Source organism: Nipponia nippon, unplaced genomic scaffold, assembly GCF_047370975.1.
Source record: "Nipponia nippon isolate SJK-2023a ecotype South Korea unplaced genomic scaffold, ASM4737097v1 scaffold_14, whole genome shotgun sequence".
Classification (NCBI taxonomy): domain Eukaryota; kingdom Metazoa; phylum Chordata; class Aves; order Pelecaniformes; family Threskiornithidae; genus Nipponia; species Nipponia nippon.
In genome coordinates this window covers 13,826,270-13,848,364 of record NW_028262330.1, presented here as the reverse complement: position 1 = coordinate 13,848,364, position 22,095 = coordinate 13,826,270, and the positions used below count along the sequence as shown (strand labels likewise).

The 22,095-nt window shown below is 44.3% G+C and overlaps 1 protein-coding gene across 1 annotated transcript; it reads right to left on the bottom strand.

Moving 5' to 3' along the window:
• Nucleotides 1-1,095: 1,095 nt before the first annotated feature.
• On the bottom strand, nucleotides 1,096-20,983 carry LOC104014558 (myosin heavy chain, skeletal muscle, adult-like). The gene is made up of 40 exons (XM_087751344.1): nucleotides 20,868-20,983; nucleotides 19,874-19,921; nucleotides 18,469-18,711; nucleotides 18,238-18,381; nucleotides 17,988-18,144; nucleotides 17,461-17,488; nucleotides 17,247-17,361; nucleotides 17,065-17,157; nucleotides 16,875-16,938; nucleotides 16,694-16,792; nucleotides 16,489-16,592; nucleotides 16,264-16,402; nucleotides 15,174-15,292; nucleotides 14,924-15,073; nucleotides 14,211-14,381; nucleotides 12,638-12,947; nucleotides 12,458-12,528; nucleotides 10,842-10,929; nucleotides 10,630-10,747; nucleotides 10,233-10,356; nucleotides 9,638-9,774; nucleotides 9,292-9,547; nucleotides 7,672-7,914; nucleotides 7,387-7,563; nucleotides 7,155-7,300; nucleotides 6,977-7,067; nucleotides 6,499-6,888; nucleotides 6,132-6,258; nucleotides 5,920-6,038; nucleotides 5,430-5,626; nucleotides 4,848-5,031; nucleotides 4,596-4,761; nucleotides 4,299-4,423; nucleotides 3,797-4,105; nucleotides 3,493-3,696; nucleotides 3,074-3,199; nucleotides 2,809-2,979; nucleotides 2,618-2,722; nucleotides 2,383-2,478; nucleotides 1,096-1,264 (listed from the first exon to the last, which is right to left on the bottom strand). Exons 3-40 carry the CDS (start codon nucleotides 18,673-18,675, stop codon nucleotides 1,112-1,114), a joined length of 5,823 nt encoding a protein of 1,940 aa, XP_087607470.1. The 5' UTR covers nucleotides 18,676-18,711; nucleotides 19,874-19,921; nucleotides 20,868-20,983; the 3' UTR covers nucleotides 1,096-1,111.
• Between the last annotated feature and the right edge of the window lie 1,112 nt (nucleotides 20,984-22,095).

Genomic DNA, 22,095 nt, shown 5'->3' with positions numbered 1-22,095 from the left:
TCGAAATAATCCAGCTGAGACGGCTGATAGAGCACATGAGACTTTGCAGTTGTACGTGCCCACCGTGCCTCTGCTGTTCAGGTCAGGGTCTGAATGAAGGAGAAAGCGTCTGACAATTTCCCCCTTCCCTTCCTGCCTCATCCCTTTCCCTTCTTCCCCAAAATCTATTGGCTGTTTAGACTGTAGGTAGGCCAAAAGCGAGGTACGGGTATGTGAGGAAGGAATGGGAAGGTACACCCATCAGTTTCCTTCTTGTCTCTTGCTTCAGGCAATGCCACGTGCAGCCTGCTGTGCAAGAGGTGACAAGGCTGACCTTCGAGGTGATGTGTTGAGGAGGTGTGTTGGTGCCACGCCGTGCGTGAGAAAGGGGCTCTAAGGGGCAGTCCTTCCAGCCCATCACCCCAGGCAGGACTCAGTGTTTTGTCCGCTGCAGAGAAACTAGGAGCAGGTGGTGGCAGCAGCTGCGGGAATCTAAGGTAAGAGAGATGGCACAATTTAGGGGCACTATCGATGTGTCGCAACAGTGCTCTCTGTGCCGAAAATCGCCTCTGCCAAGGGACTCGTTCATGGTGCTTCTGTGACTTTTGATAACTTACTCGGAGACTGATATTTAGGGTTTGTGACTGCCAGGATCACAAACAAAAGCAGGGAAAGGAGAAACGAAAGGGATCACCCTCTCTGGCCTCTCACATGGGAAGTAAGCTGTGCTGCAAGGACAACGGGAGAAGCATTAAGAGTATGCGAGGGCAGGGCAAGGAGCTGGTGCAGAAGGAAGAGAGCATGGGCTGGATATCAGTAGTCTCCACAGGAATGGCCACGCTCTAAGTTTGCGAGTCCTCAGTCCTGAGCTTGCATTAGCCCTTCCCTAGCCCTTGCATTGCCCTTCCCCCAGCCAGGAAAAGTAAGAAAACTTGTTCTGCAATGCAATATCCCAAGCTTGATCAGAAAAAAAAAACACAAAGAATGCACTATTCATACTGTGTATGCAGAGGATCTACAGTCTTTATTGTCTAGACATTGATATGGGTACAAAGACTAATTGCAGAAGAAAGTGACCGAGAGGTTCACATTTTGTGCAGCCCTCAGGTCACTTTGCTGCCTCATGACATCCTCACTCTTCCTCTTCTATCTTCCTATGAAACTCCCGACTCTTTGCTCGGAGCTTGTTGACCTGCGACTCTGCAATGTCAGCCCGCTCCTCGGCTTCCTCCAGCTCATGCTGGATCTTGCGGAACTTGGAGAGGTTGACATTGGACAGCTCCTCCTGTGTGGGGAGAAGGAGTCGGTGGTGAGGAGCCCAGGGCAGGGGTTTCACTCCTCCTGCGCCTCGGCCTTGCGGGGCTGTGGCTCTTCCCTGGGGGAAGGCACAAACCTCTGTCCCCCACCCACCACTGCTTACACATAAGCCTCACACAGACCTCCTCATCCTCCCCTTTTTAGAAGATCCATTGTAGACAGAGCACAACAGGGTTTGAACATAATTCTGCTCTGGAATGTGGGAAGGAAACAAACTGGGCAGCTGGAAGTCAGATTTTGTTAGCTCTGGAATTAAATGTTCAACTACCTCTGCAGACCTTGAGATGGGGTTAGGAATTTATAAGAGATGGTGAGTCCGTGAGATCGCCTCAGTGTCCCTCTCACAAATCCCCTTATCTGAAGCCCTTGTCTGTACTGGACTGGTTGCAGCAGCAAAGAAGCCATGCTAAGACATTCATCAATCCAGGGGCTGCAGGACTTCACTCCGTTCATCCCAGAAAAAGCATGCCCAGAAAAAGGCAAAGGCTTCTTGCACAATTCTAAATGCAGTACACAATGTGGCTTAGGAGTGTACTTCCAACATCTTCTCTAGCTGATGAAATTTCCCTGACCGTATCCAAAATATGGAATTCCCTGTAGTAGATTAGCATATGCTGAATCAGAAGGATTTCTTATGCAACATTTTCTGTGTTCCTAGGCACAGAATTCTGGAGTTTTGGCAGGTCATTTGCTTCCACGTAACTGCCAAGCTTCTCCAAACTGCAAGGGTCACAGGCAACTTTTGTAAAGATAGTTATATGAATTTCAAAATTCTGAAAATATGTTCTTTTCAAAACTTCTTAATATATTGTACTATCAGTATTATTATTAAGAGCTCCTTCTTACAGACCACTTTGTGGTTCTAATGCAAAACAATATTTTGTGCACTTGCCCTCCTCATTAGCCTTGTTATTTGCTCATTGATTTCATTCTCAAAGGCTAGGCTAATTTATAAGCATTTCAAAGAGCTTGAAGTCATCCATTATTGAGCAGTGGCACTTCCCAAATTCCTTATATTCATCTGCTCAATGACCATGCTACCAACTTGGGAAGTGTTTCTTGCCAGGCACTCAGAGTGATACTTACAGCCTCTTCAGATTGTCTCTTGTAGGATTTCACCTTCATTTGCAGCTTGTCCACCAGATCCTGGAGCCTGAGAATATTCTTTCGGTCTTCCTCAGACTAGAGTGGTTGGTAAGGAGGAAAAAGACTGAATTGCATTCCCTACCATGTGAGTTAGCAATTGCCCTTGGCAATCAAGTGCAAAAATTTTTAATTCCTACAAGAGAATATGTCAGCCCGCAGAGGCCTCCTGCCTTACCTGGTAGGTCAGCTCCTTCACCCTCCTCTCGTACTTGCGCACACCCTTCACGGCTTCAGCGCTGCGCTTCTGCTCAGCATCAACCTCCCCTTCCAGCTCTCGCACCTGCAATGAGAAGCCCATCTTTGGAGCTTCCCTGCTGGCTGCTTACGTGACATGTTCACTCATGCACAAATAAAAGCTCTACGCACTCTGGCCTCCAGCTTCTGGATTTGCTTCTTGCCTCCCTTCAGTGCCAACTGCTCAGCCTCATCCAGACGGTGCTGCAGGTCCTTCACCGTCTGGTCCAGGTTCTTCTTCATCCTCTCCAGGTGGGCGCTGGTGTCCTGCTCTTTCTTCAGCTCTTCTGCCATCATGGCTGCCTGATGAGAGCAAAGGGTCAAAGCCATTTTGGGGCTGCAGACAGTTTGCGGAGAAGGTACTTATCTCCAGCAGTGAAAAGAGCCCCCAACTCACATCTGTGATGGCCTTCTTGGCCTTCTCTTCAGCATTGCGGGCTTCCTGGATCGTATCCTCCATTTCACTCTGAATTTGGGCAATGTCTGTTTCCAGCTTCTTCTTGGTGTTGATCAAGCTGGTGTTCTGTGTAAAGAGAGATTGCAAGACTTGTACTCTGAGGCCTGCAGTCCCAAACCTACAGTCTGAGCCAAGTCTTTACTCTTCAAGCTTGCAATTCAAAATCTGGAATTCTTTTTAAAGTCATTCTTTACAAAATGTCAGTGGTGGGCTCAGGTGATGGGCTCTCAGCATGCCTTTCCTTGTGGGTAGCAGCAGAGAGGCCATTCTAGACCACTGTCCTGCCCTATCCTCTGCTAGATAGCAGCCCTCTGTGTTTGTAAGGTGTCAACACAACTGCTTTTGCACCACACCCTTACCTGGGTATGGAGGAGCTGCACACGTTCAGTGGCATCCAGAAGCTCCTGCTCAGCCACTTTCCTCGACCGCTCCGTCTGCTCCAGGGCTGCCCGTAGCTCCTCAATTTCAGCCTGCAGCAGGTTTGCTCTGCGCTCCACCATGGCCACCTGCTCCTTCAGGTCCTCCTGTGTCCTGAGAGCATCATCCAAGTGTATCTGGGTATCCTGTAAAAGAGGCAAGAGAAATTGCAAGGCGGCAGTGTGCACTTGGGTGCCAAAAATGTCAGGGATGTCGTTTCTCTTTCTGTAGCTTTGCTGAACGCACCTTGAGCACTGCCTGTGTGTTCCTCAGGTTCTTTTGTGCCTCTGCAGCCACGCGGTTGGCATGGCTCAGCTGGATCTCCATTTCATTCAGGTCTCCCTCCATCTTCTTCTTCAGCCGCAGGGCTTCATTCCTGCTCCTGATCTCAGCGTCCAGGCTGCTCTGCAAGGACTCCACAATTCTGAGGTGGTTTCTCTTCATCTGGTCGATCTCCTCATCTTTCTCTGCTATCTTCCTGTCAATCTCAGACTTCACCTGGTTGAGCTCAAGCTGGAGGCGCAGGATCTTGCCCTCTTCGTGTTCTAGGGAGGCCTGGACAAGTGGACACAAACATTTGTAACATCAATGAAGCTCCTGCTTGCTTTCTAGGCCATTACAGAACATTTCAGGAAATCTCCGTTGGCTGCACTCCCCAGCCAGAACAGAGGGGGACCAAGCAGTTTTTACCCATATTTCCCCGCTGCTCCTATTTTTACTGCAGACCCCAGTGATTACAGGCATGTACCTCAGCTTCCTCCAAGGCAGCCTGGATTTCAGATTTCTCCTGCTCAATCTGCTTCTTGACTTTCTCCAGCTCATGAATCGCCTTTCCTCCCTCAGCAATCTGCTCCGTGAGGTCAGAAATCTCCTCTGTGGGAACAAAGACCAAGGGCATGGTCAGGCACAGAGCAGAATGGGAAGGGCCCTGCCACACCAACGTAAAAGGCAGCTTTGCAGACCTGCAGGCACAGACCCATGTGGAGCGGTGGGTAGTGGTGCATAGTGAGAAAGCCCTGCCAGGAGCAGAGGGCCAGGGACTTACGCTGCAAGTTCTTGTTCTCACGCTTCAGCGTTTCCAGGTGGTCCAAGGACTCCTCATAGGCATTCTTCATCTTAAACAGCTCCGTGCTGAGAGAGCGAGCCTCCTTCTGGGAGGCTTCCAGCTCAGCCTGCGTTTCCTCATACTTCTGCTTCCATTCTGCCAGGATCTGAAGAGAAACGGGGCGTGAGTATGGATGTGGCAATGAGGAGGGGATGCTCTGCCCAGGAACCCCAGGTCTGGAGCCCAAAAGACCTTGTCAAAGTTCTTCTGCTTCTTATCCAGAGCTGCGCAGGCAGCATTCGATCGCTCCACGTCAATCATCAGGTCCTCCACTTCGTTCTGCAGCCTCTGCTTGGTCTTTTCCAGGGAGGCACATTTGGCATTGACGGCTTCAACGTGTTCCTCTGCATCCTGCAGGCGCTGTGCCAGCTTCTTCCTGGGAGGAGATAAGCACAACTCATAACTGGGGACTAAATTGGACATCATCGTTTTTTTTCACTTTCACCACAGTGCTGAGGCACTTTGCAGTATTTGGTCCCCATGCACACAGTGCAGAGCCTATCCCAGCCACTTATTTTTCTTCTCATTCTTTTCCTCCCGGGTCTAGCTGTCCCTCTGCCCTCTGCACACACCACACATTGCCTTTCTCCTGCATTCTTCCGCATGTAGCCTTTTTGCCTTGTCTTTTTCAAAACCACACCCTTTATAGTGCATATTTCTGTTGCATATACCTCCTCCCCAACCTGCTACTGGGCTTTCACCTTTCAGCATCTCAATGCTCTTTTCAAGTTTCTGTTATTGCTTTCTGCCAGCTTTCCCACATTCCCCACGTACTTGGCCTCCTCCAGCTCCTCCGTGCGCTGAATAGCGTCTGTCTCATATTTGGTTCTCCACTGGGCCACTTCGCTGTTGGCCTTGGACAGGGCACGCTGCAGCTCCCCCTTGGCTTCCTGCTCCTCCTCATATTGCTCCCGGAGCAAGTCACAGTCGTGGCGTGCTGACTGCAAGCCATGGGCCAGAGCATTCTTGGCCTGGTGGTAAAAAGATTGCAATAAGTAGCAGATGTATCCGGGGAAATTTTCTCTTACTGTCACTTAGATACTGGAATATATCCCTGAGAAATAGTGATTAACTGACTGCATGAAAAAAATAATAGCCAATACACTGCAAAAGCTGGGAGTCCTCCACTGACAGAGCCTACATCGTATGACCTTATGGGATGTTTTGAACTTTTAATTTGATCACCTTTTGAACTCTTGAACACTGCACCAAAATCAATGTGATGTAAAATATTTATTTCATATGTAACATGCAATATCTTCACCTTTATCTCTTCCTCTAGTTGCCGCTTCAATTCTTCTATCTGCTGGGTGAAAGCCTGTTTCCCTCTAGACAGCTGAGAAATCAGAGCATCTTTTTCCTCCACCTGGCGTGCATATTCACCTGGAAAGTTTGTAATTAAGAAAAGATTTCAACAGCTAGGAAAATCATTTAAGGGGTTCTCGCATTTCCAAACTAGAGATGGAAGTGCCGTACCAGATTCTGTCTGAAGACGAGCTCTTTGAGCACTGAGATCGCTGATCATGCGCTGATTCTGCTCCTCCTTTGTTTTAAATTCACTTAGTTGGTCCTCCAGAGTGCGGCACATCTTCTCCAGGTTTGCCTAGGTGTCAATCACACATAAGAAAGTAGAGTTAATACCTCGATTCTGCCATAGTTACAGCAGGAAAATGTGTCCAGAAGATGCAGTTTACATATCTGGGGACTACGTGCATACGTCCACAGTTCTACATATTAGATTTGGAGAAAACAGTTATAATATAACCTGATAATAGTAAAATAAGACAAGATTAAACACAAATATTACACTTTTTTGAAATTACTAATAAAAGTATTTGTGTACCTTGGCTTTGGAGACAGACTCCATGTTACTGGCCAAGTCGTCAATCTCCATCTTCAGCTCACTCTTCTCCTTCTCCAGCTTCTGCTTCACTCGTTGCAGGTTGTCGATCTGCTCCCCAAGCTCAGCTGTGCTGTCTGCATGCTTCTTCCGCAGGGTGGCAGCTGTGGCTTCGTGCTGCAGCGTGGCCTCTTCGAGGTCGCGACGCATCTTCTGAAACTCTGCCTCACGCTTCTTGTTCATCTCAATCTGAGCTGCGGTAGCCCCTCCTGCTTCTTCCAGGCGCTCGCTGATCTCCTCTAGCTCCCGCGAGAGGTCAGCCCGATGCTTCTCTGCTTTTGCCCGAGAAGTTCGCTCTGCCTCAATTTCCTCCTCCAGTTCCTCAATGCGAGCCTGGGGAACATTAGGGACCCTTCACACCCGTGCCTTCCTCCTTCCTGACCTGAGACTGGGTGAAAGAGGGGAAGGAACAGAGACTTGCCTGCAGCTCCTTGATCTTCTTCTGTAACTGGATGCCCAGAAGTTGCTCATCCTCGATTTTGCTCTGGATCTGGCTGATTTCAAAGTCTTTCCTTTGGGCAAAGCAAACCGTGTTAGAGCTCAAAGGAAGAAGACAAGTGCACCAGCCCAGCACTCAGGTGCCCCACAGCTACACTTACTTCTTCAGTTTCTCATCCAGCTGCTGCTTATCATTTTCCAGATCCATTATGCTGTCATGGGCCAGCTTCAGGTCTCCTTCAAGTTTCCTCTTAGCTCTCTCAAGGTCCATGCGCAGTTTCTTCTCTTGCTCCAGGGACCCTTCCAGCTACAAAGAACAAGACCATCAGTGCGCTGCCAGCCAGGTCGAACTCCGTACCTGGACTTATTCTTGCTCTATGCCTGTGTGCTTACATCGTCCACTTGCTGCTCCAGCTTGGTCTTGGCTTTGGTCAGAGTATTGACTTTGTCCTCTTCTGCCTGCAGGTCGTCCAGTGTCTGCTGATGGGCCTCTTGGAGGGCTTTCTTCTCTTTTGTCAGCTTCACAATGGTCTCATCCAGGGCTGCCATCTCCTCTGTGAGGTTTTTCACCTTTGAGAAGAAGGGAGTGAGTGCAGATAAAAAATGTTGTTTAAAACCTTCATACTGAATAACAAAATAGAGGGCTCTTCTGTGAGAGTGACATCTTCTGCCTTATACCTTGTTTTCGGTGGCATGTTTTTCCTTCTCAACCTTGGCCAGTGTTAACTCAAGGTCATCAATATCTTTCTTCAGTTCTGAACATTCATCCTCCAGTTTCCTCTTCTTGGCTGTCAGCTCAGCATTAATTTCCTCCTCATCCTCAGCCCTTTCAGTCACCTCTTTAACTTTGGCCTCCAGCTGGATTTTGGTTTTGATGAGCTGGTCACATCTTTCCTCAGCATCAGCCAAAGCATCAGCTTCCTGATGGGAAAATACCATTTTTAGGGATATGTTTTTTGAGGAAATATCTAGATGCTCTACATTCATAGTTTAGAGTCCTGGATAGAAATTTCATATTTAAAAATTTAGTTTATGTTCCAACAGAATGAAATAATACAGATTGATTTTATATTGTTGGTTTTGAAATAGCCAGTTTTGAAAGCTAAAACCAAATAAAATTCCTTTCAATCTACATGAAGGCCCGAGTATTTACATATTTGTGCAAGGTATAGAATCCAATAGTATCCCATAATATCAAACATTAGAACAACGTACATAAATTTGTTTTTAATCATAGGAATATCTCCCACATTCATGTCGTGTCGAGTGATAACCATATGCCAAGATATATATAAATACCAAAGTCTCAGTTATGCTCACATCATTCCTGTATTTCTCTTTTTTCACCCTACTGTCTTTTTGGAGCAACTGTTTCTGATTTAGGTTTTCATCACCGCGGCCCAAAATTACTCAGCATCTAGCAGCTTTGGCTTTTCTCTGTAAGACCCTCATCAGCTAAGGAGAAAATGAGTTGCTGGAAAATTTGTCTCTAGGCCTTTTTTGCAACAGATGTCCTGTGGTATTTCTTATATTTTGTCTCAAGTTTCAGTCTAGCAGAAATAATATGGAAGAAAAACTATAGTTTTAGCATTGAGCAAATTTTTTCATATTTTTACGGTTCAAGATTCTTTAAAAATTGGGCATGTAAATTTTCTAATATGTCACATACACTGCGTAGTATTACTTTGAGGATACAGTCTTTTCTATTCTGTGAATGATTTAATTTAGAAACCACAGCGTTAACAACACCGCAAATATACCACATAATTTTATATAATGATTCTGAATGATTTAGGAGGGCTAGTGAGAATATTGAATTCTGTTTCCTCTCAGTTCAGTATTACAACCACCTCTTACACCAGAAAGAAACAAGTTTTCTTCTTTAACTGGACAACAAAGAGAGGAAAGAAATGTCCTCTTAACTTGTCCTAAGAATTCCTAATCATGTGTGTATAAGGATAGGCATACTTAGTTTGGGAGAAGTAGGAAAAAATTACTGGAAGAACAAACATTATACTGATAAAAGTAAAGTTTCTTGATTGCTCTAATGCAGTTTAACGGAATGTAAATGATAGAGACCTCAGCATACACCATAGAAAAGTCTCACCCATGTAATATTTCGACTACAGCCTCCTGACAGTCCTTATTGAAACTAGTTACATTTTTAAGAGCACCACTTAATGAAATACAATTGAACTGAATTAAATTGTAGTTTCTATGTGTCTTTTGAAAATGTAGTTGTACATATCAGCCTGAAAGTCACAGTTCAGTAAGGATGAGGCATGCTGTAGTACTCACAGCCTGCACTTGGAGCTGCAAATCATTTTTCTCCTGCACCAGTTTCACCATTTTCTCCTCCAGCTCTTTCCTCTTTGCCTCAGACTTTGCAAGCTCTTCCTTGGTTTTCTCAAACTCTTGTTTCATGTTGGCCATCTCCTTCTCAGATTCTGCACTCTTCAGCAAGGGCTTGATCTTGAAGAACAGCTTCATCCAGGGCCAGTGCTTGACATTCATGAATGCACGAATGTTGTACTGGATGCAGTAAATGGACTCTCTGAAAGGCAAGTCAAATTAATATTAAATATTTAGACCATGATGACACAATAAGCCAAATACAGTGAACCTAATTTGAAGAAATGTCTACCTCCTCTCCACCATTCTCTGGTACTCCACTCTCATCAGGAAGCCCCTGCACCTGGCCTGTGTGCGAGTGATGAGCTGTGCCAGCTTCTCATCTCTCATCTCTTCCAAAAGGCCTACCAGCCCAGCTTTGAAGAACACCTTAGGTAAGAACAAGAAAATAGGTGCAGTATATGTGCTTGTTGTTCAGTGTAGCCTGGCACCCTGTCCCCCATGGCAGATAATATGGGAAGTTAAAAGAAAGAGCAAAAGCACAAAGAATTTATGTAGTGATAGACCCTCTTTTATATCTCCAACCTTCCAGTTACCTACAGTTGAGGAACTATAATAGCCAGACATTTTGCCTTTGTTTTTATTAACCCTTGATTCTTTTATTCTACAACTTTGTCTTAAACTAGGAACCCTTAATTAACCCTTAATTAAATTATCCCATGGCAATGAATTTCAGTTTTATTCAAGTGTTGAGTCAATAAGTACTTAGTTGATTTCTTTTAAATACACTATTTGATCATTTCACATACTATCTGGAGAATCTGAGTATCATTCTCAAGCCATGCAAACCAAAACCACATAGTACTGGAAACAAACAGTTCTTGTACCTTGGTGTGACCAAATTTGTATTGAGTGTGGTCTATATCAATTGATCCAAGAAGTTTCTCACAAGCCTTCTTGCTGTCAATGAACTGTCCCTCTGGGATAGCACTTGCATTTAATACTTTGTATCTGGGGAAAGAAATGGAAGGATTTGCATTGGACTCAATGATCTTAAGGTTCTTTTCCAACCTAAATGATTCCATGATTCTATGACTATAAAGAGGTCTGTTGTTGAGACCAATTGGCTGGTACACTGCAAGGAAGATTCTAAGAACTGTTGAGAACATAACAGCGCTGATAAACATAAACTTTAGAGAAGGTTTTAGTTACCAGAAGTGAAACTTAAATTTCACAAGCTACTCAAGATGGACAAAATGATCCAGTAAGGGGAAGAAGTCTGACCTCTGTTTAAAATCGGCATACAGGACTCTATTGGGAAATCCTTTCCTGCAAATTCTGATCCCTTCCAGCACGCCGTTACACCGCAGCTGGTGAAGAACCAGTTCATGCTCCATGGCACCTAGCAATTCAGAGCACAAATATATGCTATATGCTGTAACACAGAAGGGAAGAGCTGCACCATACTGAAAACCTTCTATATGTGAGTGTCTTACCAGGTGTTTTTGTTTCATTTGGGATGATGCAGCGTACAAAATGGGGGTGGGTGCTTCGCAGATTGGTCATCAGCTTGTTTAAATTCTCCTGGGAGAGTCATTAACAAAAGTTTATATTAGCAAATGTAATTTGCTATAAGCATCAAGCCCCCTGAAATGAGAGAATGAGATATCAGACAAAACTTAGGTTGCAGAATCCTGAACTGAAGCACCCTGCACCAGTTTTTCAGACTTTCCACAGATCTTTGCTGTTATTAACTTAATGTATAAAGTTCTTCTGATTAATCTGTAGGAAATATCGTAGTCTTAAACATACAATTGTAATACATTTCACTGACTAGTGGACTGCCTTCATTAGAAATTATATCCATCTTCTATTGGATGTACCCAAAGAGATAAACTGGTACATCTGTGAGGGAGTTTGAAGCACACTACAGTAGGCATTTAAGCTGGGTCATATGGAGAACACTACATAGAACCTTCCTGTTTTCCCCACTTAAAGCAAAAGAAACAAAAATGACAAGCTAAGTTTTATATGTCTAGATTACATGTTTATCCTGTAAGGTGAGAATAAGGTGAGATGAATCCTAGCCTTTTTTTGTAATTAATAACTGTATACTTATTTATAAATAATTATTGTCTCTAATTAGTGGAGGGAAGCAGGTGCCTCCAGAGGACATCTCAGAGTACGTAAATGAAGCAGCCAAAACATTAAGATGTGTAAACACTAACATGTCTAAACAAGAGGGACAGTGGAAGAATGTTTGAAAACATAACAGAAATGCAACCCAAATGCAGCAAATAATATTTCTCCTATAACATTACCTCTTAAAGTCTTATGACCTTTAAACATAGGCTTATTGCATTATTTTTTAATGATACATGCTGGCAATAATTTCCCACTTGCAAGGCCAAGGCACCACCGCTATGATTATTTTACACACATGCCCATGTCCTGTGTCAGAGCACTGGTTAGAGGCTGTCAGGTGATCAAGAATCATATGACAGCAGATCTGTAGAAAAAATCAGGCTATAGCAAGAAGGCAGTCCTAAAAGAAGGATGAATATGGTTACAAATAACCTCATGAGAGACTAGGTAATTCACCTGGCAGAAGTGTATGGAGCAGCCAGGCAGCAAGACTTGGTTATGACAAAGAACTGTCAAGTATCTGACATCTTAAAAATCCATAACTCAAGGAGTGGTGGTATTTCAACTATAAGAGATTGATCCCTGAATCATGGAGAAAAACTAGAGATATAAATGGGGCAAACAGGTCATCCTGTAGACCAGTGAGCAGAATGTTCTTAAAGGGCAATAAAAGGTTCCAAAGCCAGAGGTGGGCATCAGAAGGAAATCTGGTATATTTTAGGAATATTTTAGAAGTTTGTGTATGACACTTTTCCATCTGGAAATATCCTGGGACAAGTGCACAAAAAGAAAAGTTGTGCATTCAGTGGAATGGCACAGATAAAGATTACAGTGGATTTATTCCTAGCAAAATATGGCCCAAGAACTTCAGGGTCTTTTAACACAACTAAGCCAAAAAAAGACTAGCCATTTTAAATGGTAGGTTTATTCCTCATCTGAGGAAGAAATAGTGAACTCTCTACTGTACCCGGAAAAGAGCTGAGACAGTCTGGAAGGAAGAACCTTTCTTCTTGCTACCTTTCTTGCCAGCACTAGCCTCTGCAAAATTGAAAATAAACAAAACAGGTGTTAGATTTTTCCTTTTGCCTTTTATGATTCCTTTTTGTAAGCTGTACATCAGTGAAAATATGGGATTCATAGAACCAACCTGCTTCTGCTCCACCATAGTTGGCAAAGAGTAAGGCCAATGTTTTCAGTGATGATTTCTGGTACAACCCAATGACAGTTTCGTTCAGGGGGTCCTTGTTCTTCTCAAGCCAGCCAGTGATGTTGTAGTCGACTGTGCCAGCATAGTGTATGAGGGAGAAGTGGGCCTCAACCTTCCCTTTGGTAGGCTTGGGCTTCTGGAAGTTGCTGGACTTGCCCAGATGCTGGTCATAGAGCTTGTTCTTGAAAGAGGTGTCAGTTGCCTTGGGGAACATGCACTCCTCTTCCAGGATGGAGAAGATGCCCATGGGCTGGAAGAAATGCACAAGGGAGATAGATTGTAATTTAGTTTTCAGGGCAATAATGACCTTCACCTAGGCAAAGTAGTGGAACACAGACTGAGATACACATCAGAAACGATTACTATTCAATTACATTTTCTGCTAGAAAGTGAGATTAAACATGTTGATACTTACATTTTTTAACACCAAATGAATCATGAAGATTAATGGAAATTCATTTAGCTTGTGCTGAGAACATGTTTTATAAAATCAGAGCGCTACCTTCTTATCCAGAGGGACTCAAAGCACACAGAGATGTCTTAGACAAATTGAACATGAGCCAACAATACACCCTTGTGTCAAAGGCAGCCAGCTCATCCTGGGCTGCATTAAGAGTGTTGCCAGCAGCTCAAGGGAGGTGAGCCTTCTCCTCTACTCAGCTCTGCTGAGAAACATCTGGAGTGCTGTGTCTAGTTCTTGGCTCCCCAGTACAAGAGAAACGTGGACATAGTCGAGAGAGCCCAGTGACAGGCCATGAAGATATTTAAATGACTGGAACATCTGACATACAGGGAGAAGCTGAGAGAGATGGGACTGTTCAGCCTGGAAAAGAGAAGGCTCTGGGGGATCTTATCAATGTGTATAAATACCTAATGGGAGGGGATAAAGAAGACAGAGCTAGAAGCTTGTCAGTGCTGTCCAGTGACAGGACAAGATGAAACAGGCATGAATTGGAATGCACAAAATTCCATTTAGACAGAAGAAAAAAGCGGTGAGGGTGGTCAAAAGCTGGAACAGGTTCCCCAGAGTATCTGTGGAGTCTGAGTCAGCCACTGAACTCTTCATCTCATGTGCAGTGTGACTGCTTTCTCATTGTCAGTCGAAGGATGCACATGTAAGTGCGACTGTGTGCTGACAGTTACGTATGTCCATCTTCTATGTTAATTTTACAAAGATATAGCTATTCTTCTGTACAAGCACAAGGCTGTTAGAGTTGAAAGGTGAGGAGGACACGCTGACCTGGAAATGACTCTAGCTGTTTTGGAAGACCACTCTTATTGGGAGTTTAACAATCTTTTGGCACTTGAAAAGAGATCAGTACAGACTGCTGCCACAAAGCTGTGTGAAATCTCCTTCATGTCTCACTTGACAGAAAAAATAAACTATAGGGCAAGGTATTTTGAATAACAATAGCTGAATATTTGGACATGAACATAGAAGATCCCTTTGAAAAATGAGACCAAGTAGTTATAGAAATTCCATGCACGTAATGCATTTGAATGGGAAAGGTACCTTTTCAATCAGCTCAATGCAGGCAGCCAGGTCCATCCCAAAGTCAATGAATGTCCATTCAATTCCTTCCTTCTTGTACTCCTCCTGCTCCAGCACAAACATGTGGTGGTTGAAGAACTGTTGCAGTTTCTCATTGGTGAAGTTGATGCACAGCTGCTCAAAGCTGTTGAACTGGAAATAAAATAAGAAAGACCCATATTTGCAAGATGCGGCAATAATTGCAAAACCTCATCCTTTAAAAATAATGAATGCAGTTATCTTGGCTTCATTGTCAAGTCTGTGCATTTCTTCAGTCTGCTTTATGTCTACATAACTAAACAGAGAAATGCATCAAATTAATTGTCCACGAGGAATTTTTTTTTAATTGATAAGAATGTGAAGACAAAATATATTTCCTGTATAAACTGAGACCAAATTACAGGGAGAAAAAACCCAAGCTTAGGCCTATCACGATATACATGTTTTTATACTGCCTTGTCCTTGATCATTTAAACCAAGGAATTTTTCTGGTTGGACCATTCTGTACTTTTGAGTTTGCACATCTTGAAATAAGATAAGTACTTTGAAAAGTCATTTTTTACTTCATGACAAAAAAAGACAAATAGCTGCAAACAATTATGTGATGATAGTACATCTTTAAAAATATGTCTCAGAGTGATCATAACATCCAGTTGTCACTTCCAAGTAGCTCTTACCAAATCTTTGTTACTTACATCAAAGATCTCGAAGCCAGCAATGTCCAGGACACCAATGAAGTACTGTCTAGGCTGCTTTGTATCCAGCTGTTGGTTGATACGGACAACCATCCACAAGAACATCCTCTCATAGACAGCCTTTGCAAGAGCACCTACAGCATTGTGCACCTATAAGAAAAATAAATGCCTGGAGTTACCATACAGAGCAGAGGAGAACCAAAAGGATCTTAATTCAAAACATGGTTCCAGGTTACCACAGATTTCTTACCTGCTGCGCAGTTTGACCCTTGGTCACATATTCATTCCCAACCTTGACTCGAGGGTAGCACAGTGCCTTGAGCATGTCAGCTGAATTCAGACCCATCAGGTAGGCAGCCTTGTCAGCAACTAAAAAGACAGAAGGAAAAGGAGGAATTTAGTGTCACATTGACTCTGAATCCTGGAGTATTCTCTAAAGGCTGCAGGGTTCAGATTTCAGTTCTTTGAAATCTTTCAATAGGTTCTTATAGAGAGAATCTTGGTAACATCAAAGTCATCATTATGCATATTGAGCTTTCTAAAAGAATTTACATTTGAAAATCTTCACTGAAGCATGTAGAAAGTAATGATGTTTTCAAAAATCTCCTGGCACAAAATTGAAAGCTGCAGCTTGCCAGTCTGAATATTTGTAGTACCTGTGTAGCTCAGGAGCTGCAGTGACAACAGTCAGGTACTGATCTACATTCAGGTGATTGAAAACACCCAATATTTAGGGTGGAACACAGAGAGGATATCTCTGTTCTCTTTCAGATACAGAGTCTACGACCTTTTCTGAGCTTTGGTTTCTGATGTTCACTAAAACTCACTGGGTTTCAATCTTTTGCCTATGATACTTCCCACCTTCTACCTAGTCCTTTAGCAAGGGGAGCCGTTGCTCAGAGAGCTGGAGACGTGGGTTGTAGGCCCTGCGCAACAAAGGAGAGGAATCGAATACACCTCTGACACCAGAGTTCCCTGAGGATCTGACAGGTGAGGGTGAATGGGAAGGGAATCCTGTTAGAGCTAAACCACTTGGCTGTTTCACAATTGCAAGCCATATTCCAACAATGGTGTGACTAATAATGTTACAGGAAGGACATCCATCGCTCCTGACTTCCTGGAAGTGTGTGAAGGACAGTTTAAACTATTAATTGTTCGTAGCAGAAGATATACAAAAATCTTGAGATCAGGGAACCTGATGTACTGAGAAGAGGACAAGGGACAGTTTTTTCTGGCTTACTGTTTTCCTTGGGATTCTAAAGTCCAAAAAAGAACAACTTTTTCTGTCTTCCACATCCATAATGGCTTACAGAAGGGTTAATTATTGAGTTTGATAATACCTTCTGTGCCTTCTGGCTCTGCCTGCTCCTCTCTTGGTTTCTGCTTGAACTTCAAGTTCCCGTAGTGCATGACAGCCCCTGTCAGCTTGTAGATGGCAGTCTTTTCATCAGCAGTGAAGCCCAGGATGTCAATGGCACTCTGGTAATACAATCAGCAAAGTGAAATACTTGCATGTTATGTGATGTATGACCTGTGCCTGTTGACCTGTTTCATAAGTTACTTACATCTGTAGCCATCAGCTCCTCCTTGTCATCAATGCTGGGAACAGTGATCTCACCTTGACTCACAAAAGGGTAGTCATACGGATTGGTGGTAATGAGGAGCATTTCTGAAAACAAATAGGTTCATGCGTTAAATTTCATTGTTTTTGTAATGTAGTGAAATGTTGCTCAGTGATCTTCCTCCAAAAAGCTCAATGATGCCTCTTACCAATCAGCTCCGGCTTCTTGTTGGAGGTGATCTGATAAAATATGTGGTAACTTCTTTCTGCCTTGAGCTGGAAAGTGACTCTGGACTTCTCCAGCAGATCTGGCAAGGACAGTATGACAGAGTTAGCACAAGTACTGGGGAGGGTTAGCAGGAATGGGATCAGGCCAGGAGAGTCTCTTACAAGTTTCAATGTCGGCAGAAGCCAGTTTGCCTGTCGCTCCAAAGTGGATTCTGATGAATTTGCCCTGTTAAGGGGAAAAAGAAGCATTTCGGCCTAGATGCATTTCATTGCCATCTCCTTATGTGAGAATAGCACTAGCCCATCACTACTGTTATAATCAGGAGGGATTTTGTTCAAAGCAACAACTTACAAAGCGTGAGGAGTTGTCGTTCCTCACGGTCTTGGCGTTTCCAAAGGCCTCCAGCAGTGGGTTGGCGCTGATGATTTGATCCTCAAGCGTTCCCTGCAGGATGATAATTTTTCCTGTTTATCCTTTCCAAAAACCATGCCAGGAACACAGAAAAGCATTGATTCAAGCCACTATTCATTTACCTGCATTTTGCCTGACTGCTGCTCCTCCTTCTTCTTCTCCCCACTCGCTGCAATTGTTGCAAAGTACTGGATGACACGCTTTGTGTTCACAGTCTTCCCTGCACCGGATTCTCCGCTGTCAAACCAAAGAGAGAGGCAGAGAGCGTGTGGTCAGGCAGGAGGTCCCCCTGGCACCCGACAGCCCCACAGGGACCCGAGCAGGGAGTGTACATACGTGATCAGGATGGACTGGTTCTCACGATCTGTGAAAGGGGCAAAATGAAAGATAGTGTTAGCAGATGACCTGGGTAACACTAAGCCGAATGAGAAGTAAAGCTGTAAATGTAAGTTGGAGCTTCTTCAGAAAGTCCAAGAGTGCCCAATACCTTTCCAGGTCCCAACAATAGTGAGTGTAAGCCCAAATGGATGAATAGAATCAAACTGCCTACCTGTGTTCAAAATAGTGGATTATATGGAATAATAACTTTTTCTTTCTTATCAGGGAAAAAATGTAGCAAACTGAGTCAAGTAGTGTTTCTGCAGTGGGAGAGTGTAGAATTTCGTACAATAGAGTGCAAATAATGCACCGTGCTGAGCCCATGCATGCTTCTGGGGCAGTTTCAGTTGAAATGAATTCCTGCGTAACTCCATCAAGCTCTCAGTCATACAGCTCCGTGGTGTTTTAGCTGGCTTGTCAAATGCTCCACTGAGATCAGCAGGGCTTTTTGGTTTAGATTGCTGTGAGGGAGGTCAAGCACTCACCCGTCAGCATGAACTGATAGGCGTTGTCAGAGATGGAGAAGATGTGTGGAGGGGCCTCCTGGCGCTTCTTGCCTCGGTAGGCCAACACCACCTCCGGGTTGTACACCGGCAGCCACTTGTAGGGGTTGACAGTGACACAGAAGAGACCCGAGTAGGTCTGTGAGGAAGGGAGACAGCACATTGGCTTCCACTTAGCCTGGCAGAGCAGTTCCACCTAGCCGCCCAAAGGAAGACTGCTGCTGGTACTTACGTAGATCATCCAGGCTGCATAACGCTCTTTGAGGTTGTACAGCACAGCGGGTTCATGGAGGTGGGTCATCATGGCCATGTCCTCAATTTTATCATACTTGGGAGGGTTCATGGAAAAGACCTGATCTTCCTTCACGGTCAGGGTCTGCCAAGGAGACGAAGGATCGCTGTATGTCAGCTAACAGCTCAGAGTGGGAATCAAATGCTGCTCTGAAGCTTGAATTTTGCTCACCTCTCCAGCTTCAGTCTTGACAGTGACCTTCCCTGTTTCCCTGCTCTGGATTGTCCCTTTCACAAAGGATTCTTTAGGATGAGCCACAAAGACAGATGCCTTGGCATCAAAAGGCTTGTTCTGGGCCGCAATTCTTTCCTTCTCTGACTTTCGGAGATAGGGAGCGGCCTCCCCAAAAACAGCCATCTCAGAGTCTGCAGAGGCCATGTCTGCACTTTACCGAAGGTACGTCAGCAGAGGATTCTAATGGGAAGGAACAATATGGCACTGATTATTTGCATCTATTCTGTAAGACTGGGAAAAATTTTATATCCTGTGCCTTGGTTTCTCTTCATACTCTGAGTATTTGGGACATCTGACATGAGCTAACTAGAGACTTAATTTTTAGGTCAACTTAGAAAATAAGAGGTTTTTGTTGATGACCCTCAGATGTTTAAGAGAGCAACTTTTAATGACCTTCCAGAGCTGTGGGTTTGGTGCTTTAAGAGTACTGTGTCTGAAAGATAAGAGTGAATTTGCTGAGCAAGTTTCACTAAGACATCAGTATTAGGAATGGAAATACAGTTAGGACATTTTGTTAAAAGGATGAACAGTGAAGTAACATTTCTGAAAAAGTGTAGTTTAGGCGACCTACAGTCTTGGAAAACATTGAACTTGTGGACAATAACTTATTAAATATAATGGTAACAGAAAGGGAATGGGAAAATAATGAATTTTGCTGATGAAGTTGTCAACTGAAAGAAAAGAGCAGACTCTGTGACTTTTTAATATTCTGCCAGAATTTAATTTGTTCTATGCATTTGTCATTCTTCAGTACAATATCAGAACAATTTCAGCCCCAAAGTTCTGACTTGAGTGAAATAAAATTCAAGCATTGAAATTGGAATTGCCAAGCCTCTATTAAGATACCAAATAAATACTTACTGAAAAAAATCTAGGAACAGGTGGCTTCTCAAAACTTTAAAAAGATAGGAGTATTTCTTCAGATGCTTTATTAAACATGTAAGTAGCTAAATGTAGCCAACTGCACTTGAAAATTCTCTAGCTACTTTAGTAAAATTTATTCCCTCTTTATTCATTAGGTAATAAATATTTTTTTGTCTGGAGTAAGAAAATGGGTATCTAAGAGAGCTCTGACATTTTACAAAGCTGGTTAGAAGGTCTGTATACCTTGATCCTGTTAGGACAGTTAAGCAGAAATGAAGAATTTCCCCATGGGGATTTTCTGGTCTGCCATAAGTGGTCAGAGGCTTCAAATGCAGCCACTTGAAAACCTTGGGCACCCCACCACCTTCTATTGTGACAACACTGGGTTTGAATATAGGGTGAAACAGTGACCCTTCCAGAAATCCCACCCAACAGGATCTTTCTCTGCCCTCTAAGAATTAATAAATCAGGATCTTACCTCTTGTGACACCAGATGGGTGGCTTGCAGGCTGGCAGCTGGTCAGCACTGTAAAACAGAAATGGCAACTCCCTACTTGCTGCTGTACAGAAATCCAGAGTGAAAACGTGCAGGTGCCTTGAAAGCAGATTTAAAACCTGAGCTGAGAAATTGAGTCCCATTCTGGAAATGAGCACTGGAGGCAGCAGGAATGTTGTGGCTCACAAGGGCACCATCCCCTTCCTGCAAGCCTGCAGACCCCATACACTTACCTTGAAGCTTTCCGTGGAGACAGGGCAGACTTGTCGCAGGGACATTTTATACGATCCAGTCTGCAGATGATACAGATGCCTACTCTTTCTTCGGTCAAAAAATTTTTGGCAAACCTTCTTTGGTAAAGCATTGTCTGGCAAACTGAACTAAGGGCATAATTGTCATTTGACATGACTAGATATAATTAGAAAATCTTGATGTCTTACTGACTATATGAATACATCTCCTATAAACAATCTGACAAGTGTGTTAGGGAGGGAATCTGGACTAGTCAAGGCACTTAGAGAACTTGGATGCAGGACTTATGGATTCTATTGCTGGCTTTCCCACCGACTCACTGTATGACCCAGGGTGGATTGCTTGGTATGTCTGTGCTGCAGCTATCCCAGCTGTACAATAGATAAAACAGGATGTTAAAAGATAAATTAGCATTATTAAAAGCTTCTGGCAGTTGTGATGGTAAAATCCTGAAAGCAGAAGTGCAAATGCATAACAGTTCATGAGGGTTACAGGCACAGCAGGATGGTCAGCCAAACACCGCAGCAGTGAGAGGCTGGGTGCTACCTGGGCTTTTAAGCTGGTGCCTCTGAGAGAGATGTGAGGCAGCTTCAGGGATATCAGGAAGAGTGCGCACACACACACACACTGAGAGGCATGTGCATCTGTGCCTCTCTGTACACAGTTCAGATTGAAAATAAGTGGGAGATTCTCCAAGAAATGTTGTTGTGACTCTGTGCACCACCTTGTTCTACGGGAGAGGTTATATCTGCTGAGCCTTCCGATCTGCAGGTCATGGCCACCGAGCAAGAGATGCTCCCTTCTTTTGCTGGCAACTTCTTAGTTTATCCAGGTGTTTCCATGCCTATAACCCTAGGAAAGATAACTCTGCTTTAGGAATGGCTCCCACAGGGTTTTTTCCTACCTACAACTGATAGAAAGATCCTCTAATCAGCCATACCTATACAAATAATTGGACATATGCACAAACACATCACCTCAGCATGCAGTCCCCAATGCTCTGCACCCAATACATCCTCAGCCCAGCACTTCCATTTCATCACAAATATCTCGCACATGTACACATTTGCACAGTTCAAAAAAACCACAGTGATACATTTACCAGAGCATTGTGGGTGGCAGGCATGCCTGTACAATGCTGATGGAGTGGGGGGAAGGGAGGTTGGCTGGTAGTCCTGGAGAGAGACTGATCTAGTTTTAGGAAGAGGGCACTGTCATGTGAGCTGCTTTAAATCCTGTCAGATTTAAACACATTCTTCCCCTGATCATTGGCGTTTTGCTTATTAAAAGAGCTCAGTGGATAACACAGGAGCAAAGTTAGAAAAATGGAGCATGGATCTGACGTAATATCCAGCATCAGGCAATGTCCTGTGCTTGTAAAGCCCATTCCAGGGAGGGCTGCAGCACTGCAGCGCCCACTCTTTTGGAGCCCAAATCCAGAGCTCACCACTGGGCTCCACGCACAGAACATGAGGAGGCTGATGGAAACACCCTGCACCCTGCAGAAGGAGCCCAGAGCCAGGCAGTGGGAAATGGTGAGCACAGGGGTGTATCTGAAGTCCTGCCTCTCTGGGAAGAAGGCACCAAGGGCTGCTGGTGGGGACACCTCCCTCCAGCAGGACCCAGAGCACAACTGTGCTCCCAGCATGGGGCCAGCAGGCATTGCTCTGAGGGGCTCTTGCAGCTGAGTCCCTGAGGTGCTGGGGTGCCACGTGGTGTCCAGTAGCCCAGTGGCTATCAGTCCTGACCAAGGAGGGGACAGAAAGGTCTTGGCAGCTCAGAGCCCAGGGTTAAGAAGACCATGCAAGAAGAGCAAGGGATGGCTGAGGCCTCTCCCAGGGTGTGAGAGCTGGGGGTTTTCTCCCCTCAGGCTGGGGACTCAAAATCTTTGGCTTTCCAGTGGTCAGTGACAAAGCCAGCCTTCTCAGTAGAGCTCTTCTGGGTTTTTGCTG

Excerpts from the sequence above, each read along its gene's own strand:
- LOC104014558 (XM_087751344.1), bottom strand. The coding sequence starts at position 18,675 with ATGGCCTCTGCAGACTCTGAGATGGCTGTTTTTGGGGAGGCCGCTCCC. Across the intron at positions 12,529-12,637 it reads CTATGGTGGAGCAGAAGCAG|AGGCTAGTGCTGGCAAGAAA; the intron begins GTTGGTTCTATG and ends TCAATTTTGCAG. Across the intron at positions 5,627-5,919 it reads AACTAGAGGAAGAGATAAAG|GCCAAGAATGCTCTGGCCCA; the intron begins GTGAAGATATTG and ends TTTTACCACCAG.